General features: G+C 42.4%; 1 protein-coding gene and 1 non-coding gene across 2 annotated transcripts in view; one reads left to right on the top strand and one right to left on the bottom strand.

Annotated features, from left to right (window-relative positions):
• Positions 1-205: 205 nt before the first annotated feature.
• Positions 206-14,751, bottom strand: part of Aldh9a1 (aldehyde dehydrogenase 9 family member A1) — a 28,879-nt gene continuing 14,333 nt past the window's right edge. The window contains exons 6-11 of the mRNA XM_042677325.1: positions 14,254-14,394; positions 7,217-7,405; positions 6,930-7,017; positions 5,658-5,799; positions 1,641-1,753; positions 206-655 (exon numbers count right to left, since the gene is read on the bottom strand). Coding sequence (XP_042533259.1) covers positions 561-655; positions 1,641-1,753; positions 5,658-5,799; positions 6,930-7,017; positions 7,217-7,405; positions 14,254-14,394 — 768 coding nt within the window. The 3' untranslated portion in view covers positions 206-560. The remainder of the gene's footprint in view (positions 656-1,640; positions 1,754-5,657; positions 5,800-6,929; positions 7,018-7,216; positions 7,406-14,253; positions 14,395-14,751) is intronic.
• Positions 12,474-12,554, top strand: Trnaa-ugc. Its single transcript has one exon. It is a non-coding gene; the product is annotated as a tRNA-Ala (tRNA).

Genomic DNA, 14,751 nt, shown 5'->3' with positions numbered 1-14,751 from the left:
GTGTTGAGGTTCAAAGTCAGCCTGGGCAGAAAAGTCTATGAGACTCATCTCTGAGCATTAAATGTAATACTTAGTATTTAAGTATGAAGTGTAGCTGGGGCTCAAAAAGTAGTGAACCAGCCTTGAGTGGAAAACTTAAGGGACAGCACCAGGCCCTGAATTTAAGCCCAGTACCAACACACACAAAAAAGTCAGCCAACAGAAATCATATCTACTGAGTCTACTAGGAAACTACAAAGTATCATGTTCTTTAAAGTAAGCTAAAAAAGAAAAAAGAAAAAGAAAGAAGAAATTAACATGGCTGGAATCAGAAGTATAAGAAATGTAATGTTTAATCTACCTATTCTCTTGAAGTGCGTTCTTGGCTTTGGCAGATTTCACAGAAATTAGCTTTGAGGAAAATCACAGTTTCCTTGATTACTATCTAAAGGACATTTAGGCACATTTTCATTAGACAGGTGAGTGATAGGTGAAGAACACTGAACAATTATCCATAATAACTGCAAGTCTAGATTTGACAAGCTCTCAATTCTCTCATGGACAGGCCTCACAGAAGAATTTCAAAAAGCAGACTCCACATCACCCATCTCCACACACACAGTCTTCAGCTGCGAATAATACTCGATTGTCGCTCGGCCATTCTCCCTGCCAAACCCTAAAAGGAAGAGAAGGAGCTAGGATGAGCTGTCACTGACATTGTCAGAGAAAGCACACACTGCTTATTGAGGCAGGGAAGAACACAGAATCTTCACATATGGGATCCAGTCTTCAACCCATGTGCTATCTGTGGGCTAGGGATGGGAAGTGTGACCCACAGGTCTTTAGGGATAAGGACAGGAAAACACATAACATGAACCTTAACTTCAGTGTACATTATTCTGGGTGATTCAGACCATACTAAATGGTACCTTGGTAGTAATTCTACTTGGGCTATGTATCCAGTTATTCCAAGTGCCCTACAGGGATTAGAGGTGATTAAGAAATGCCAGGACAATTCTAAATACCAAATCAGACTGTAAAACTTGCCAGGACCATTTCAGTAGTGTTTATGTATTTGCCCACATGATGCCTGTAAGTATTTGCCAGATACAAGGTCTCTGACATATGATGATAATACATGTCTGACTATGAAATGGGGCAGCAGTAGCTTAAGGAAAATACTCCCAGTGGGAGGGAGTGAGTTAGAACTGTGGTAAATTATGACATTTAAAAACATGGCCCAGATAGAATGATTTAATATGTGTACCGCAGAGCCCTCTGCAGACACTTGGCCTCCATTCCCACAGACTGGCACAGTGGGTCTGGGCAAGACCAGGAGTCTATGTATTTCCCCAGGTGAATATACCCAGGTAGACTTATGACCACTGGGGTATAATGACTGGTTATATGACAGTCCTCTTAGCAACCTGGTTTGCTTTTGCACTTTCCAGCTCCTTACCTGATTTCTTTTTTGCATCCTGAGGCTTAATCTCAGGGCTTGGGCACTGTCCCTGAGCTTTTTGCTCAAGGCTAGTGTTCTACCACTTGAGCCACAGAGCTACCTCTGGCTTTTTCTGTGTATGTGGTGCTGGGGAATCAAAACCAGGGCTTCATGGATGCTAGGCAAGCACTCTACCACTAAGCCACTTTCCCAGCCTCACCTGATTTCTTATATCCACCAAAGGGCAATTCCACTGGGCTGACATTATAGTTGTTAATGAAGCACATTCCAGCCTGCAGCTCTGCCACTACTCTGTGAGCCCGCTGGAGGTCTCTGTGGAGAAAAGAGACTGGGGTTATTCACAGTGCTTATGCTATGCTCCTACAGGAACACTCAGACTGCTAGATCTAAAGGTCCTGAAATCTTGCCAAATTTTTGTTTCTTCAAAATGTTTCAAAACCACTCACCATTTAAGCAAAACAGAAATAGATTTAGTTTTCATTTCATCCAACAGCATTTACAAAATACAGAACAACAAGGGCATAGAAACTACTCAACAGACAAGAAATGTACTTACTTTCCTACATATGTAACTGTAACCCCTCTGTACATCACCTTGACAATAAAATTAAATTTAAAAAAAAAGAAACTACTCAATAGGGGGAAAATATTTCAACAAATAGTGTAAGAACAACCACATACCTACACACAAAAGGTCCTTTCTCATTCTACACACAATATCCACTCATGTGGACCACAGACCTACAGTGTCAGAGGGAAAACCAGGAAATTTGTAGGAAGAAACACGGAAAAAGCCCCATGACCTTAGCCTAGGCAAAGCCCCTGAAATAAAAGTAGCAAAACTGAAAAAAAAAAAAAAAAGATTTGTCAAAATTAAAACTTTTGTGTTGCAAATAAAAACTGTCAAGAAAATGGCAAACAATCAACACAAATGTAAAGCAAAACTGCAATGACACACCATTAATTAACCACCAGAAAACAAAGTATTCCTGTGGCTCAAAGAGGTAGAGAGCTAGTCTTACGCAAAAAAAGCTCAGGGACATGTCCAGGCCCTGAGTTCAACCCCCATGACTGACAAAAAAAAAGACTAGGAACAATCTGACAATTATCCACCAACAGATGAATGGATAAACAGTAAGCTGGGCATGGTAGTTTAAAGCTGTAACACCAGACTCAGGAGGCTGAAGCAAGGGGGCTGTAAGTTCCAGACTAGCCTGAGCTACACAATGAGATCCTGCCTCAAAAAGCAAAGAAGTCTTATAAACTAAAGGTGGTAGATCCATACAGTGGAAAACTTTTCAGGAGGAAAAGGGAATTTACAGATACATGCTCCAACATATATAAACTTTGAAAACAGGAAAAGTGGAAGAAGCCAACACAAACACCACAACGGTATGACTACACCTATATAAAATGTTCAGAATGGGCAAATTCACAGGGACAGAATAGGTCAATGTTGCAGGATCTGAGAAGGAGAAAACATGAGAGGTGACTGTTAAGGGACCCAGTTTCTTCTTGGGATCAAGAAAATCTACTGATAATATTCTAAAATTACGCTATTTTGCAGCTATAATTGCATAATTCTGCAAATATACTAAAAACACTAAAATAGATGAGCTGTATGGTGTGTGCCTTAATCCCAGTAAGATTGTTAGAATGTAAAGTTGTTTAAGAAAAAAAAAAAAAAAAAGTCGGGTGCTGGTGGCTCACACCTGTAATCCTAGCTATTCAGGAGGCTGAGATCTGAGGATCAAGGTTCAAAGCCAGCCCAGACAGGAAAGTCTGTGAGAATTCTATCTCCAGTAAACCACAAGAAACCCAGAAGCAGCACTGTGGCTCAAGTGGTATAGTGCTTGCCTTGAGCTGAAGAGCTGAGGGACAGCAGCCAGGCCCAGAGTTCAAGCCCCATGACCAACAAAAAAATAAGAAAGAAGTAACTCAGCACATTAGGATCACACTTCCTCCTGATGGGCTTTGCCAGTATGGATGGTGGTCAAGCAAGAACACTTAACCTGCTCAATCATCTCATCTCATTAGCAAAGCAGCTCCCAACCTTTTCTTCAGAACTCAAAGGGAAGCAATGACAGCATGCCTCCAAGATGCTTCACTGGAGAGAAGACGTGGGTTCTTCCTTCCTGGGTTCTTGACCACAGAGCAACAAATAATCTGACCTCTGACATCACATCAAACAAACAGCATTAACTCTAAATGGAAAAAAAAATCTGCCTTCTATTGCCATTTAATCAAAGTTTGTACACAATCAAGAAATACATACTTGATTTTAGTGATTTTTTTTTTGAGACACTCTTGCTACACAGCCCAAGCTAACCTCAAACTCATGATCCTCCTGCATCAGACTATTGAGTGCTAGTGTTACATATGTCTATGTAGCACCATGCCTGGCTTTTTCAGAAAAATTTTGCTCCCAAATCACTTTTACTTGTATTAGTTAAAATTTATGTATAAAAATATTAGTCACAATATTACATATGATATTCAAAACTGGAACATCCTAAATCTCTCTTAGGAAAAACTATCTATGTGAGTTAGGATGCAATCCCTATTAAGGGTTTTTTGTTGTTGTTGTTTTTTGTTTGTCCTGGAACTTGATCTCTGGGCCTGGGTGCTGTCCCGCAGCTCTTCCGCTCAAGGTTAGCGCTCCACCACTTGAGCCACAGCACCGCTTCCGGCTTTTTCTGCTTATGTGGTGCTGAGGAATCGAACCCAGGGACTCATGCATGCAAGGCAATCACTCTACCACTGAGCCACCTTCCTAGCTCCTAGGTTTTTAACTGTATTTTTTTTGTCTTTTCTTTTTTGGTACTGGGGATCAAACCCAGGACGTTGTACTTGCTAAGCAAGTGCACTGCCACAAAGCTACATCCCAGTCCAACTATTAGGACTACTATAAGCCCCATTAAAAAAAAGATCCTGTTGGACTCGGAATACGGTTTAGTGGTAGAGTGCTTGCCTAGCATGCATGAAGCCCTGGGTCCAATTCCTCAGCACCACATAAACAAAAAAAGCCAGAAGTCGTGGTAGAATAATAGCCTTGAGCAAAAGCAACTCAGGGACAGTGCCCAGGCCCAAAGTTCAAGACCCAGGACTGACAAAAAAAATAATCCTGCTGGGCACTGGTGGCTCATGTCTGTAATCCTACTACTCAGGAGGCTGAAATCTGAGAATCTCGGTTCAAAGCCAGCCCGGGCAGCAAAGTCCCTGAGACTCTTATCTCCAATAAACCACTAGAAAACCGGAAGTGGCGCTGTGGCTCAAGTGGTAGAGCGCTAGCCTTGAGCTGAAGAGCGCAGGAACAGCGCCCAAGCCTAGAGTTCAAGCCCCGCAACCGACAAAATAATAATAATAATTAATAATAATCTTATTTTTGAAGAATATTACCAGTACTCATTTGCTTATAAATTTCTTTTTTTTTTGGGGGGGAGGGTCCAGTCGTGGGGCCTGAACTCTGGGCCTGGGCGCTGTCCCTCAGCTCTTCAGCTCAAGGCTAGTGCTCTACCACTTGAGACACAGTGCCCTTCTGGCTTTTTTCTTTTTGCTTATGTGGTGCTGAGGAATCGAACCCAGGGCCTCATGCATGCAAGGCAAGCACTCTACCACTGAGCCACCTTCCCAGCCCCTTGCTTATAAATTTCTAAATGGGAGAAATACAAGAAGGGGTGACATTGTCCAAAAAGAAACCTACTCTTTACTTGACTTATGTAACTGTAACCCCTCTGTATAACACCTTTATAATAACATTAAAACATTGTTTTAATTGTAGAAATACGTATGTTTCCAGTAAGTACCTCAGCCAATGCTTTACACAGGCCAGAACCTAAAATGTTTACTCAGTGAAGGAATGAAGGAACAGCTTTTTCATCAGCAAAATTCATGGTTCAATTTACATTGAGAGCAGGGTTGCCAGGCCATTGAGGGCAAACTACAAAATGCTGCTTTGGCATCGCCTCACTTAAAGCAAAGCAAACAAGATTGGAGGGGGAGGGTATCTCAGTGGCAGAGTACTTGCCTGGAATGGACGAGACCCTGGGTTCCATCCTCAGCATTGCAAAAGGAAAAAAAAAGCATAAACTTCAACAAATGGAAAATGCTGATGGCTGGAGGGCAACTTTGGGGAGGAGGAAGGTCAGCTGCTCATCTTAGCATTCTGTAGCTCAACCCTTCAAAGCTGCTTCATTTGGGGTCCCTTTCTACGTACCTGGTAAAAACACCTGCTGCTAGTCCGAAAGTGGTGTTGTTGGCCCTTTCCAGAACCTCCTCTTCACTGTCAAACGATAAAATGGACATAACAGGTCCAAAGATCTCTTCCTGCACACAGGTCATGTCATCTCTGCAATTAGCTGAAAGCAGTTATAGAAAACAGTATGTCAGGGGCTGGGAAGGTGGCTCAGTGGTAGAGCGCTTGCCTCGCATGTCTGAGGCCCTGGGTTTGATTCCTCAGCACCATATAAGCAAAAAGAAAAAAGCCGGAAGTGGTGCTGTGGCTCAAGTGGTAGAGTGCTAGCCTTGAGCTGAAGAGCTGAGGAACAGCGCCCAGGCCCAGAGTTCAACCCCCATGACTGGACCCCAAAAAACAACAACAAAAAAAAAAAAACAGTATGTCAGAGAAGGGAGTGTTAGCTCAGACCCTCAAAAACGACTTCTTCCTTTGAGAGTAGGAATGGGAGGGGAAATAATAGGGGACCACAATGGAAGGAGTGACATTGATCAACATGTACTGTACTCTTAATCTGACTTATGGAATTATAACCTCTTCATGTAACTACTTAACTATAATTTTTAAAAATTCATTTTAGGAAATTTTTTAAATGCATTATTCACAGTTAATAGGAAAATATAGCACTTTATTTAAAAAAAAGTCCATTATGACATGGCCAACTGTGAATACTGGCTGGAATATCCTTTTCACCTGGCAGTTTCATAATCTCTATTAAATTACAGCCTTTGTGTAACTCTACCTCTACTAAGTCAAACAACACTGACTTTACAAAAATATTCATCACAATGTTAAATAGTGAAAAGAAACAAACATGCAAAAGAGAGGAAACTAAACAAACAAAAATTAATATCCTAATGGTAAACTTATTTTTGGTACTGGTTCTGGGGCTTGAACTCAGGACCTGGACTCTGTCCCTGAGCTTTCTTGCTTGAGCCATAGCTCTACTTCTGCTTTTTTGGTGCTTAATTGGAATAAAAGTGTCCACTGATCCTCAGATCTTAGCTTCCTGAGTAACTAGGATTACAGGTGTGAACCACCAGTATCTAGCTACTTTCATTTCCTTGAACTTCTCATGGAACCTAATACATATGGCTGACCTAGAAGCAGGGCACCCAGAGGGCTTCAGAGGTAACCCACATCTACTTACGACACCTGGGTCATCGCTTTATATTCCATACATACTTTACACATAATCATTCGATATACTTAATACTTCATTGAACCCATTTAAGAGCAGACAAGAAGACATACTTAATATACAAGGTTTCATGTAATATCCATCTTTTAATATGGGATCCTCAGGAACATACACATCTCCACCACATAACACTTTAGCGCCCTGGAAAGAAAAGAGAAAGAATACATCTTCTGTGATAAACATGTCACTCCCATATGCATTCCTGAAACATTAAAATCTCCCCATTGCAAGAGCATAGCCTAGCATAGCAGAAGGGCATGCATGGCCACTGGATATTAACCAGAAGAGACACTCAGCCAGCAGCCTTTCACTGCCCTCTTAGCCGCCTCTCGTTTCTTACCTCTTCCTTTGCCAATTTAACAAAGCCAAGAACCTTCTCCAGATGTGGTTTGTTGATAAGGGGACCCATCCTTGTATCTTCCAAAAAGGGATCTCCAATTTTTATCTTTTGGGTCTGTTTCACCACTTCTTCAGTGAATTTATCAAAAATTTCCTTTTGTACAAATACTCTTGTGCCATTACAGCAAACCTAAAGGGCAGACACAAGATCAGAAAAAGGGAAATGGAAAAAGAAAAATAATCTAGCAACTTTAAACCTAAAAGAGACATGATATTTATTATTTTTATTACTATTATGATGATGATATAGTTGAACAAAGAGGTTATAATTCCCTGAGTCAGATTATGAGTACAGTGCTTCTTGGTCAACACCATCCCTATTATTCTCCCCCGTTTGTCCCTTTCCATCACTACCCTCAAGTTACACAGTGCATTTTTTTTTTTTTGGTTGGTCATGGGGCTTGAACTCTGGGCTTGGGCGCTATCCCTGAGTTCTTCAGCTCAAGGCAAGCACTCTACCACCTGAGCCACAGCACCACTTCCAGTTTTCTGGTGGTTTATTGGAGGTAAGAGTCTCACAGACTTTCCTGCCCAGGCTGGCTTTGAACCACAATCCTCAGATCTCAACCTCCTGAGGAGCTAGGATTACAGGTGTGAGCCATGAACGCCAGGGGACACAGTTCAGTTTTTACATAATGTACACACAATGAATACAATGACTGCATTTGCGCAATCTTCCTACCTCCATTCATATGCTTCCCCCACTGGTACTATTTTTATATATTTTTTATTGTAAAGATACTGTACAAAGGGGTTACAGTTACATGAGTAAGGTAATGAGTATATTTCCTATCCTATCGAGCATTATTACCCCCTCCTTTGTTTTTCCCCTACCATCTCTTCCCTTCCAACTCCCCTTCTCCCCCCCCCCCCCGCCCCCACCAGGCTGAAGTTGTAAAGTTCATTTTCAACACAGTGTCTTGTACATTTCATTGTTACAATGGGTCAACCTGTATCCCTATTTAAGCATTGTGTTATTTTCTTTCCCCTCCCAAATTAGAAAAATGTATATACAAGATGCAGGATACCGGAATCAAATACAGTGAAAACAGGGGTTATACCATGGGGGAGGAACATACCAAAGAAACAAACAAAAAAAATCACATAGTATACATTATAAATACATTAAAAAACAATAGCAAGAAAGAAAAACAAACCTTGTGTCGCTATCTTGGGGTTCAGTTTGCTTAACATCATCTTATAGGGTCATATGTATAGCTTTTGAGCTTTTCTGTGGTACATTTTTTTTAAAGGATTTTTTTTGGGGGGTCCGGTCATGGGGCCTGAACTCTGGGCCTGGGCGCTGTCCCTCAGCTCTTCAGCTCAAGGCTAGCACTCTACCACTTGAGCCACAGCGTCACTTCCGGCTTTTTTCTTTTTGCTTATGTGGTGCTGAGGAATCGAACCCAGGGCCTCATGCATGCAAGGCAAGCGCTCTACCACTGAGCCACCTTCCCGGCCCCTAAAAGGATTTTTTCATTTCTAAAATTTGTCCCCAATCCTACTAGGAAGAATCACATATGTAACTGTAGACTATACTGGCAACTGCAATCTACCTTTTAAGATCAAAATTAATGCTCATGCTGAGTAAAAGTGGCTCATGCCTGTAATCCTAGCTAAGGACACTGAGAAAGACACTGAGAAAACTGGACAATAGGCTCAAAGTCAACTCAAGCAGAATTTCCCAGAGATCCCATCTCCAATTAACCAGCAAAAAGTTGAGCTGGAAGCGTGGCTCACATGGTAGAGTATCAGCTATGAACAAGCAAGCTGAGCAAGCAACCAGCCCTGAGTTCAAATCTTAGAACCTGCAAAAGGAAAAAGATCCTGGATCATATAATCTCCTTTTGCTGCTGCCTTAACATTCTTCTCTCCAATTAACTACCAAAAAGCAGTAAGTGGAGCTGTGGCTTAAGTGGTAGAATTCTAGCCTTGAGCAAACAAAGCTCAGAGACAGTACCCAGGCCCAGAGTTCAAGCCTCAGGATAGGTGCGCGTGCATGCGTGCGCACAGGCACCCACGCACCCACATGCACACACACACGCACACGCGCGCACACACACACGCACACGCACACGCGCACACACACACACACACACACACACACACACACACACACACACACGAGCATTTCAATTTCAGTCAATGGTTGACTCTAAAAGTGAAAATAATCACTAGACTTTCTCATGGACATTAACATGAATACTATTAAAATACAGTAAAAATACCTTGCTCATGTAACTGTAACCCTTTGTATAGTATCTTTACAATAAAAAATTAAAAAACAAAAAAATATATATAGTGAAAATAAACAGAAAAGAAAGTCCAAAAACAGAGAAGGAAATAGAATGGCTTCCAGGATATAGTAAGTAGAAACAAAAAGCAAAGGGAGTACTTCTAACAATGCTGCAAAAAGCAACACAACAAAGGAAAGGTGACACAAGTGGATGGACAGGAAAGCAAAGGAGGAGATAATGGGAACAGAAGAGAGTGGGGCTTTGTGAAATTATGACATTTAAAACCAGTTAAGTGGGGCTGGGAAGGTGGCTCAGTGGTAGAGCACTTGCTTTGCATGCATGAGGCCCTGGGTTCAATTCCTCAGCACCACATAAGCAGAAAAGCCTGAAGTGGTGCTGTGGCTCAAGTGGTAGAGTGCTAGCCTTGAGCTGAAGAGCTCAGGGACAGCACCCAGGCCCCACAACGGACAGAAAGAAAAAAAAAAAACAGTTAAGTGTTTTATCCAATCAAAATAGATTTTTTAAATCTCTTTGTCAGTCATGGCACTTTAACGCAGGGCTCAGGCACTATCTCTGAGCTCTTTCACCCAAGGATAGCACTCTACCACTTTGAGCCACACCACCACCTCCAGTTTTCTGGTGGTTAATTTCAGATAAGAGTCTCTCAAAGCCAGGCACTGGTGGCTCTTGCCTATAATCCTAGCTAGTCAGGAGGCTGAGATCTGAGGAACACCTTTTGAAGCCAGCCCAGGCAGAAAAGTCCAGGAGACTCTTATCTCCAATTAACCAGAAAACCGGAAGTGGCACTGTGGCTCAAGTGGTAGAGTGCTCCTCTTGAGCAGAAGAGATGAGTGACAACTCCCAGGCCCAGAGTTAAGGCCCATAACTGACAGGTTGGCTTTGAACCATGATCCTAAGATCTCAGCCTCCTGAGCAGCCAGGATTACAGGCGTGAGCCACCAGCACCCAGCTAGAGTTTTTAATATTTAAGGATGGGAAAGATCAACTCACAATGAAACAGAAACAAAAAATAAAATCTATCATTCTAAATTAGTATCCTAACCATACTGAAGGCAAGGAAAGATGGACTGACCAAAGTAGCTTTTGTTTTTGCAGTCCTGGGGTTTTTCTTATGCTAGACATTCTCTCTACCCCTGAGCTACCTCCCCCTCCCCCAAGGAACTCTTAAACATAGTATTATGCCCATACTTAGAATTACTTTTCACGGTGGTATAGATTCATCAATTTTATACTACTGCAGTACATTCAAGGACTGAGCAATTACCTAAATATACTGTGGATAACAAGAATCAAATTTCTTACTGCCAGAAAAGGAAATTACAACAGGGAGAATTTCAAACAGGAAAACAGCCAAACTGTATCCTATGATGTGGAACTATAATTGGAATGATCTGCAATAACTTGTGGCTGTTAATAGAGGCACACACAAGCATAGGAGTGTGTATGTGTACTCATACACATTAAATGTGTATTTCTTAGCACTGGCCTCTTAAGAGAATATAGAATCCCTTATACCTTGGCTTTTATTTTGGTGTTTGTTTGGGGGGGGGGGGAGGTTGTTTGTTTTTTGGGGGGTTTTTTGACCATGGCAGGGGCAAGGGAGGTATGAGCAGGGCTGGGGAACAAACCAAGGGCCTGAACACATGCTAAACAAACACTCTTGCTACTGAGCTACCTCCCAAGCCCACCATCTTGATCTCTAAATACCTTTTGACTCAATGAAACCAGGGGTGCCTAGACGAACTGACTGTAATGTTCAGCCCAAGAAAGGAGTCTTTCCTAGAGATTAGAACACCTGGAAAATAATGAAGTACTCCAAGAAAGAAAGTATATCAAAAAAGTTGTAGAGGCTGGGAATATTAGTAGTAGACTGCTTGCCTAACATGCATGAAGCTCTGGATTTAATGCCTCAGTACCACAAAAACAGAAGAAGAAGAAAAAAAAAGCTGGAAGTGGTACTGTGGCTCAAATGGTAGAGTGCTAGCGTTGAGCAAAAGCTCAGAGACAGTGCCCAGGCCCTGAGTTGAAACCTCAAGACTGGCCAAAAAAAAAAAAGAAAGTTGTAGAAAGGGCTCCTACTAGCCAAACCTGCAGTTATCTGACTATCAAAATAAATAATGGGGCTGGGAATGTGGCTTCGCAGTAGAGTGCTTGCCTAGTATGCATGAAGCCATGGGTTCAATTCCTCAGTACCATATGAAGAGAAAAAGCCAGAATTGGAACTGTGGCTCAAGTGGTAGAATGTTAGCCTTGAGCAAAAAGAAGCTCAGGGACAGTGCCCGGGCTCTGAGTTCAAGCCTCATGACTGGTAAAAAAAAATAAATAAAAATTAAAGTAAATAAAAGTTACATAATAAATAATGATTGTAAAATAAATAATGGATTACAACCCATAAAATAAAATTAAAAATGTTAGTAAATAAAAAACAGGAGAAGGTGAAATTCCTTCTTGGAGTAGAAGATGGACTGACACACAGAGAAGGTAGAAAACCACCTCAAAAACTGTTCTTAGGCCGGGCACTAGTGGCTCATGCCTGTAATCCTAGCTACTCAGGAGGCTGAGATCTGAGGATCACGGTTCAAAGCCAACCCGGGCAGGAACATCTGTAAGACTCATCTCCAATAAACCACTAGAAAACTGGAAGTGGCACTGTGGCTCAAGTGGTAGAGCGCTCACCTTGAGCTGAAGAGCGGAGGGACAGCGCCCAATCCCAGAGTTCAAGCCCCACAAAAAAAAAAAAAAAACTGTTCTTAGCAGGAATCCTCACGAAGAAACTAAGCTATTGAGGAAAACATTTGATGAGGAAGGAAACAGTCTCAACATATCATATAGAAGATAATTCTTAATCATAAAGGAAAAAATGTAAGGTCACAAAATGGATCTTGAACAAAATCTTTGGCTAAGAAGACATGGGCCAGCTGTTAAGAAAAATCTATCAGGGCTGGGAAGGTAGCTCAGTGGTAGAGTGCATGCCTTGCAAGCATGAGGCCCTGAGTTCGATTCCTCAGTACCACATAAGCAAAAAGGAAAAAAAAAAGCCGGAAGTGGTGCTGTGGCTCAAGTGGTAGAGTGCTAGCCTTGAGCTGAAGAGCTGAGGGACAGCGCCCAGGCCCAGAGTTCAGGCCCCATGACCGGACCCAAAAAACAAAAGAAAAGAAAAATCTATCAATGTATCAATGTTAATTTATTCTTTTTTTTTTTTTTTTTTTTGGCCAACCCTGGGGCTTGAACTCAGGTCCTTGGTGCTGTCCCAGAGCTTCTTTTTGCTCAAAGCTAGTACTCTACTATTTGAGCCACAGCACCACTTCTGGCTTTTTCTGTGTATGTGGTACTGAAGAATCAACCCACGGCTTTATGCATGATAGGCAAACACTCTACCACTAAGCCACATTCCCAGTCCAACAGGATTTTGGGGGGGAATTTTGTTTTGTTTTGTTTTTTGTCAGTCCTGGGGCCTGAACTCTGGGCCTGGACACGGCTAGTGCTCTACCAGTGGAGCCACAGTGCCACTTCCAGTTTTGTGTGTGTGTGTGTGCGGTGTGTGTGTGTGTGTGGTGTGTGTGTGTGTGTGTGTGTGTGTGTGTGTGTTTTTCCTGGGGCTTGAACTCTGGGCCTGAGTGCTGTCCCTCAGCTCTTCATCTCAAGGCAAGCACTCTACCAACTGAGCTACAGCGCCATTTCTGGTGGTTTATTGGAGATAAGAGTCTCACAGACTTTCCTGCCCTGGCTGGCTTTGAACTGCGATCCTCAGATCTCAGCCTCCTGACTAGCTAGGATTACAGGCATGAGCCACTGGCGCCTGGCCAACTTCTAGCTTTTTCTGCTTATGTGGTGCTGAGGAATCCAACCCAGGGCCTCATGCATGCAAGGTAAGCACTCTACCACTGAGCCACCTTCCCAGCCCCCCAACAGGATCTTTTCTAATGGGGATTATAGTAGTTCCTAATAAAAATGCATCTTAACTCACACAAATATTTTTTCCTAAGAGAGATTTAGGATGTTACAGTTTTGACTATCATAAGTAATAGGGTGACTAATATCTTTGTACATAAATTTTAACTACTAAGCCACATTCCCAGTCCCAATTTATTTAATTTTTTTTTTTTTTTTGTCAGTCATGGGGCTTGAACTCTGGGCCTGAACGCTGTCCCTCAGCTCTTCAGCTCAAGGTTAGCGCTCTACCACTTGAGCCACTGCCACTTCCTGTTTTCTGAGTGGGTTATTGGAGATAAGAGTCTCAGGGATTTTCCTGCCCAAGCTGGGCTGGCCTTAAATGACGATCCTTAGATCTCAGCCTCCTGAGTAGCCTCCTGGTAGCATGAGCCACCATTGCCCAGCTCCAATTTATTCTTTTACTAATTGTACTGAGCCAAGTTGGGAGCTGGTTACTCACACTTACAAATCCTAGCTACTTGGGAGGCTGAGATCTGAGGATCATGATTAGAAACCAGCCCACTCATGAAAGTCTGAGTCTCTTACCTCCAATTAACTAACTACCAAAACAGCTTGCAGTGGAGCTGTGGCTCAAGTGGTAGAGTGCTAGCCTCGAGCAAAGAAGCTCAGGGACAGTGCCAGGCCCCTGAGTTCAAGGCCTAGTACTGGTATGCACTCACACACATATATACAAAGAATACTGAACTGGTACAACAGAAAGCAAGAGGACATGCTGTTAGGTCACCAGTAAACACTCCTTCTAAGCCTCTCCCATACAGGTCCATACCTGGCCTTGTGTGAGGAAGTTAGCCATCAGTGCCCCTTTCACAGCATTCTCCATGTTACAGTCAGAGAAGATGATGAGAGGAGATTTGCCTCCGAGCTCCAAGGTAACATGTTTGATTCCTTTAGCTGACATCTCCATGATCTTACAGAATAAAACAAAGTATGCAGGAGGGTGAACACCAGTTAGTCTGCATGCTAACCCACCTAAACCTAAACCCAGTCACCCTGAACTAGATTATGACCCACAGCCTTACCCATTAATACACTGTGCCCTTTGTCTACTTAAAATACTCTTTTCCAAAAATCTGAAGTACATCCACAGAACTATACTTCAAAATCTAAAGAGGAAGTCAGGTACTGGTGGCTCATGCCTGTAATCCTAACTACTCAGAAAGCTGAGTTCTGAGGATCAAGGTTTGAAGCCAGCTGAGGCAGAAAACTCTATGAAACATTTATCTCCAATTAGCCAGCAGAAAGCTGGAGGACACAGAACTAGAGG

This window comes from Dipodomys spectabilis, unplaced genomic scaffold (genome assembly GCF_019054845.1).
Source record: "Dipodomys spectabilis isolate Male_0828 unplaced genomic scaffold, ASM1905484v1 ptg000036l, whole genome shotgun sequence".
NCBI lineage: Eukaryota > Metazoa > Chordata > Mammalia > Rodentia > Heteromyidae > Dipodomys > Dipodomys spectabilis.
The sequence above is the reverse complement of the archived record's forward strand: the minus strand, read 5'-3'. Positions and strand labels throughout refer to the sequence as shown.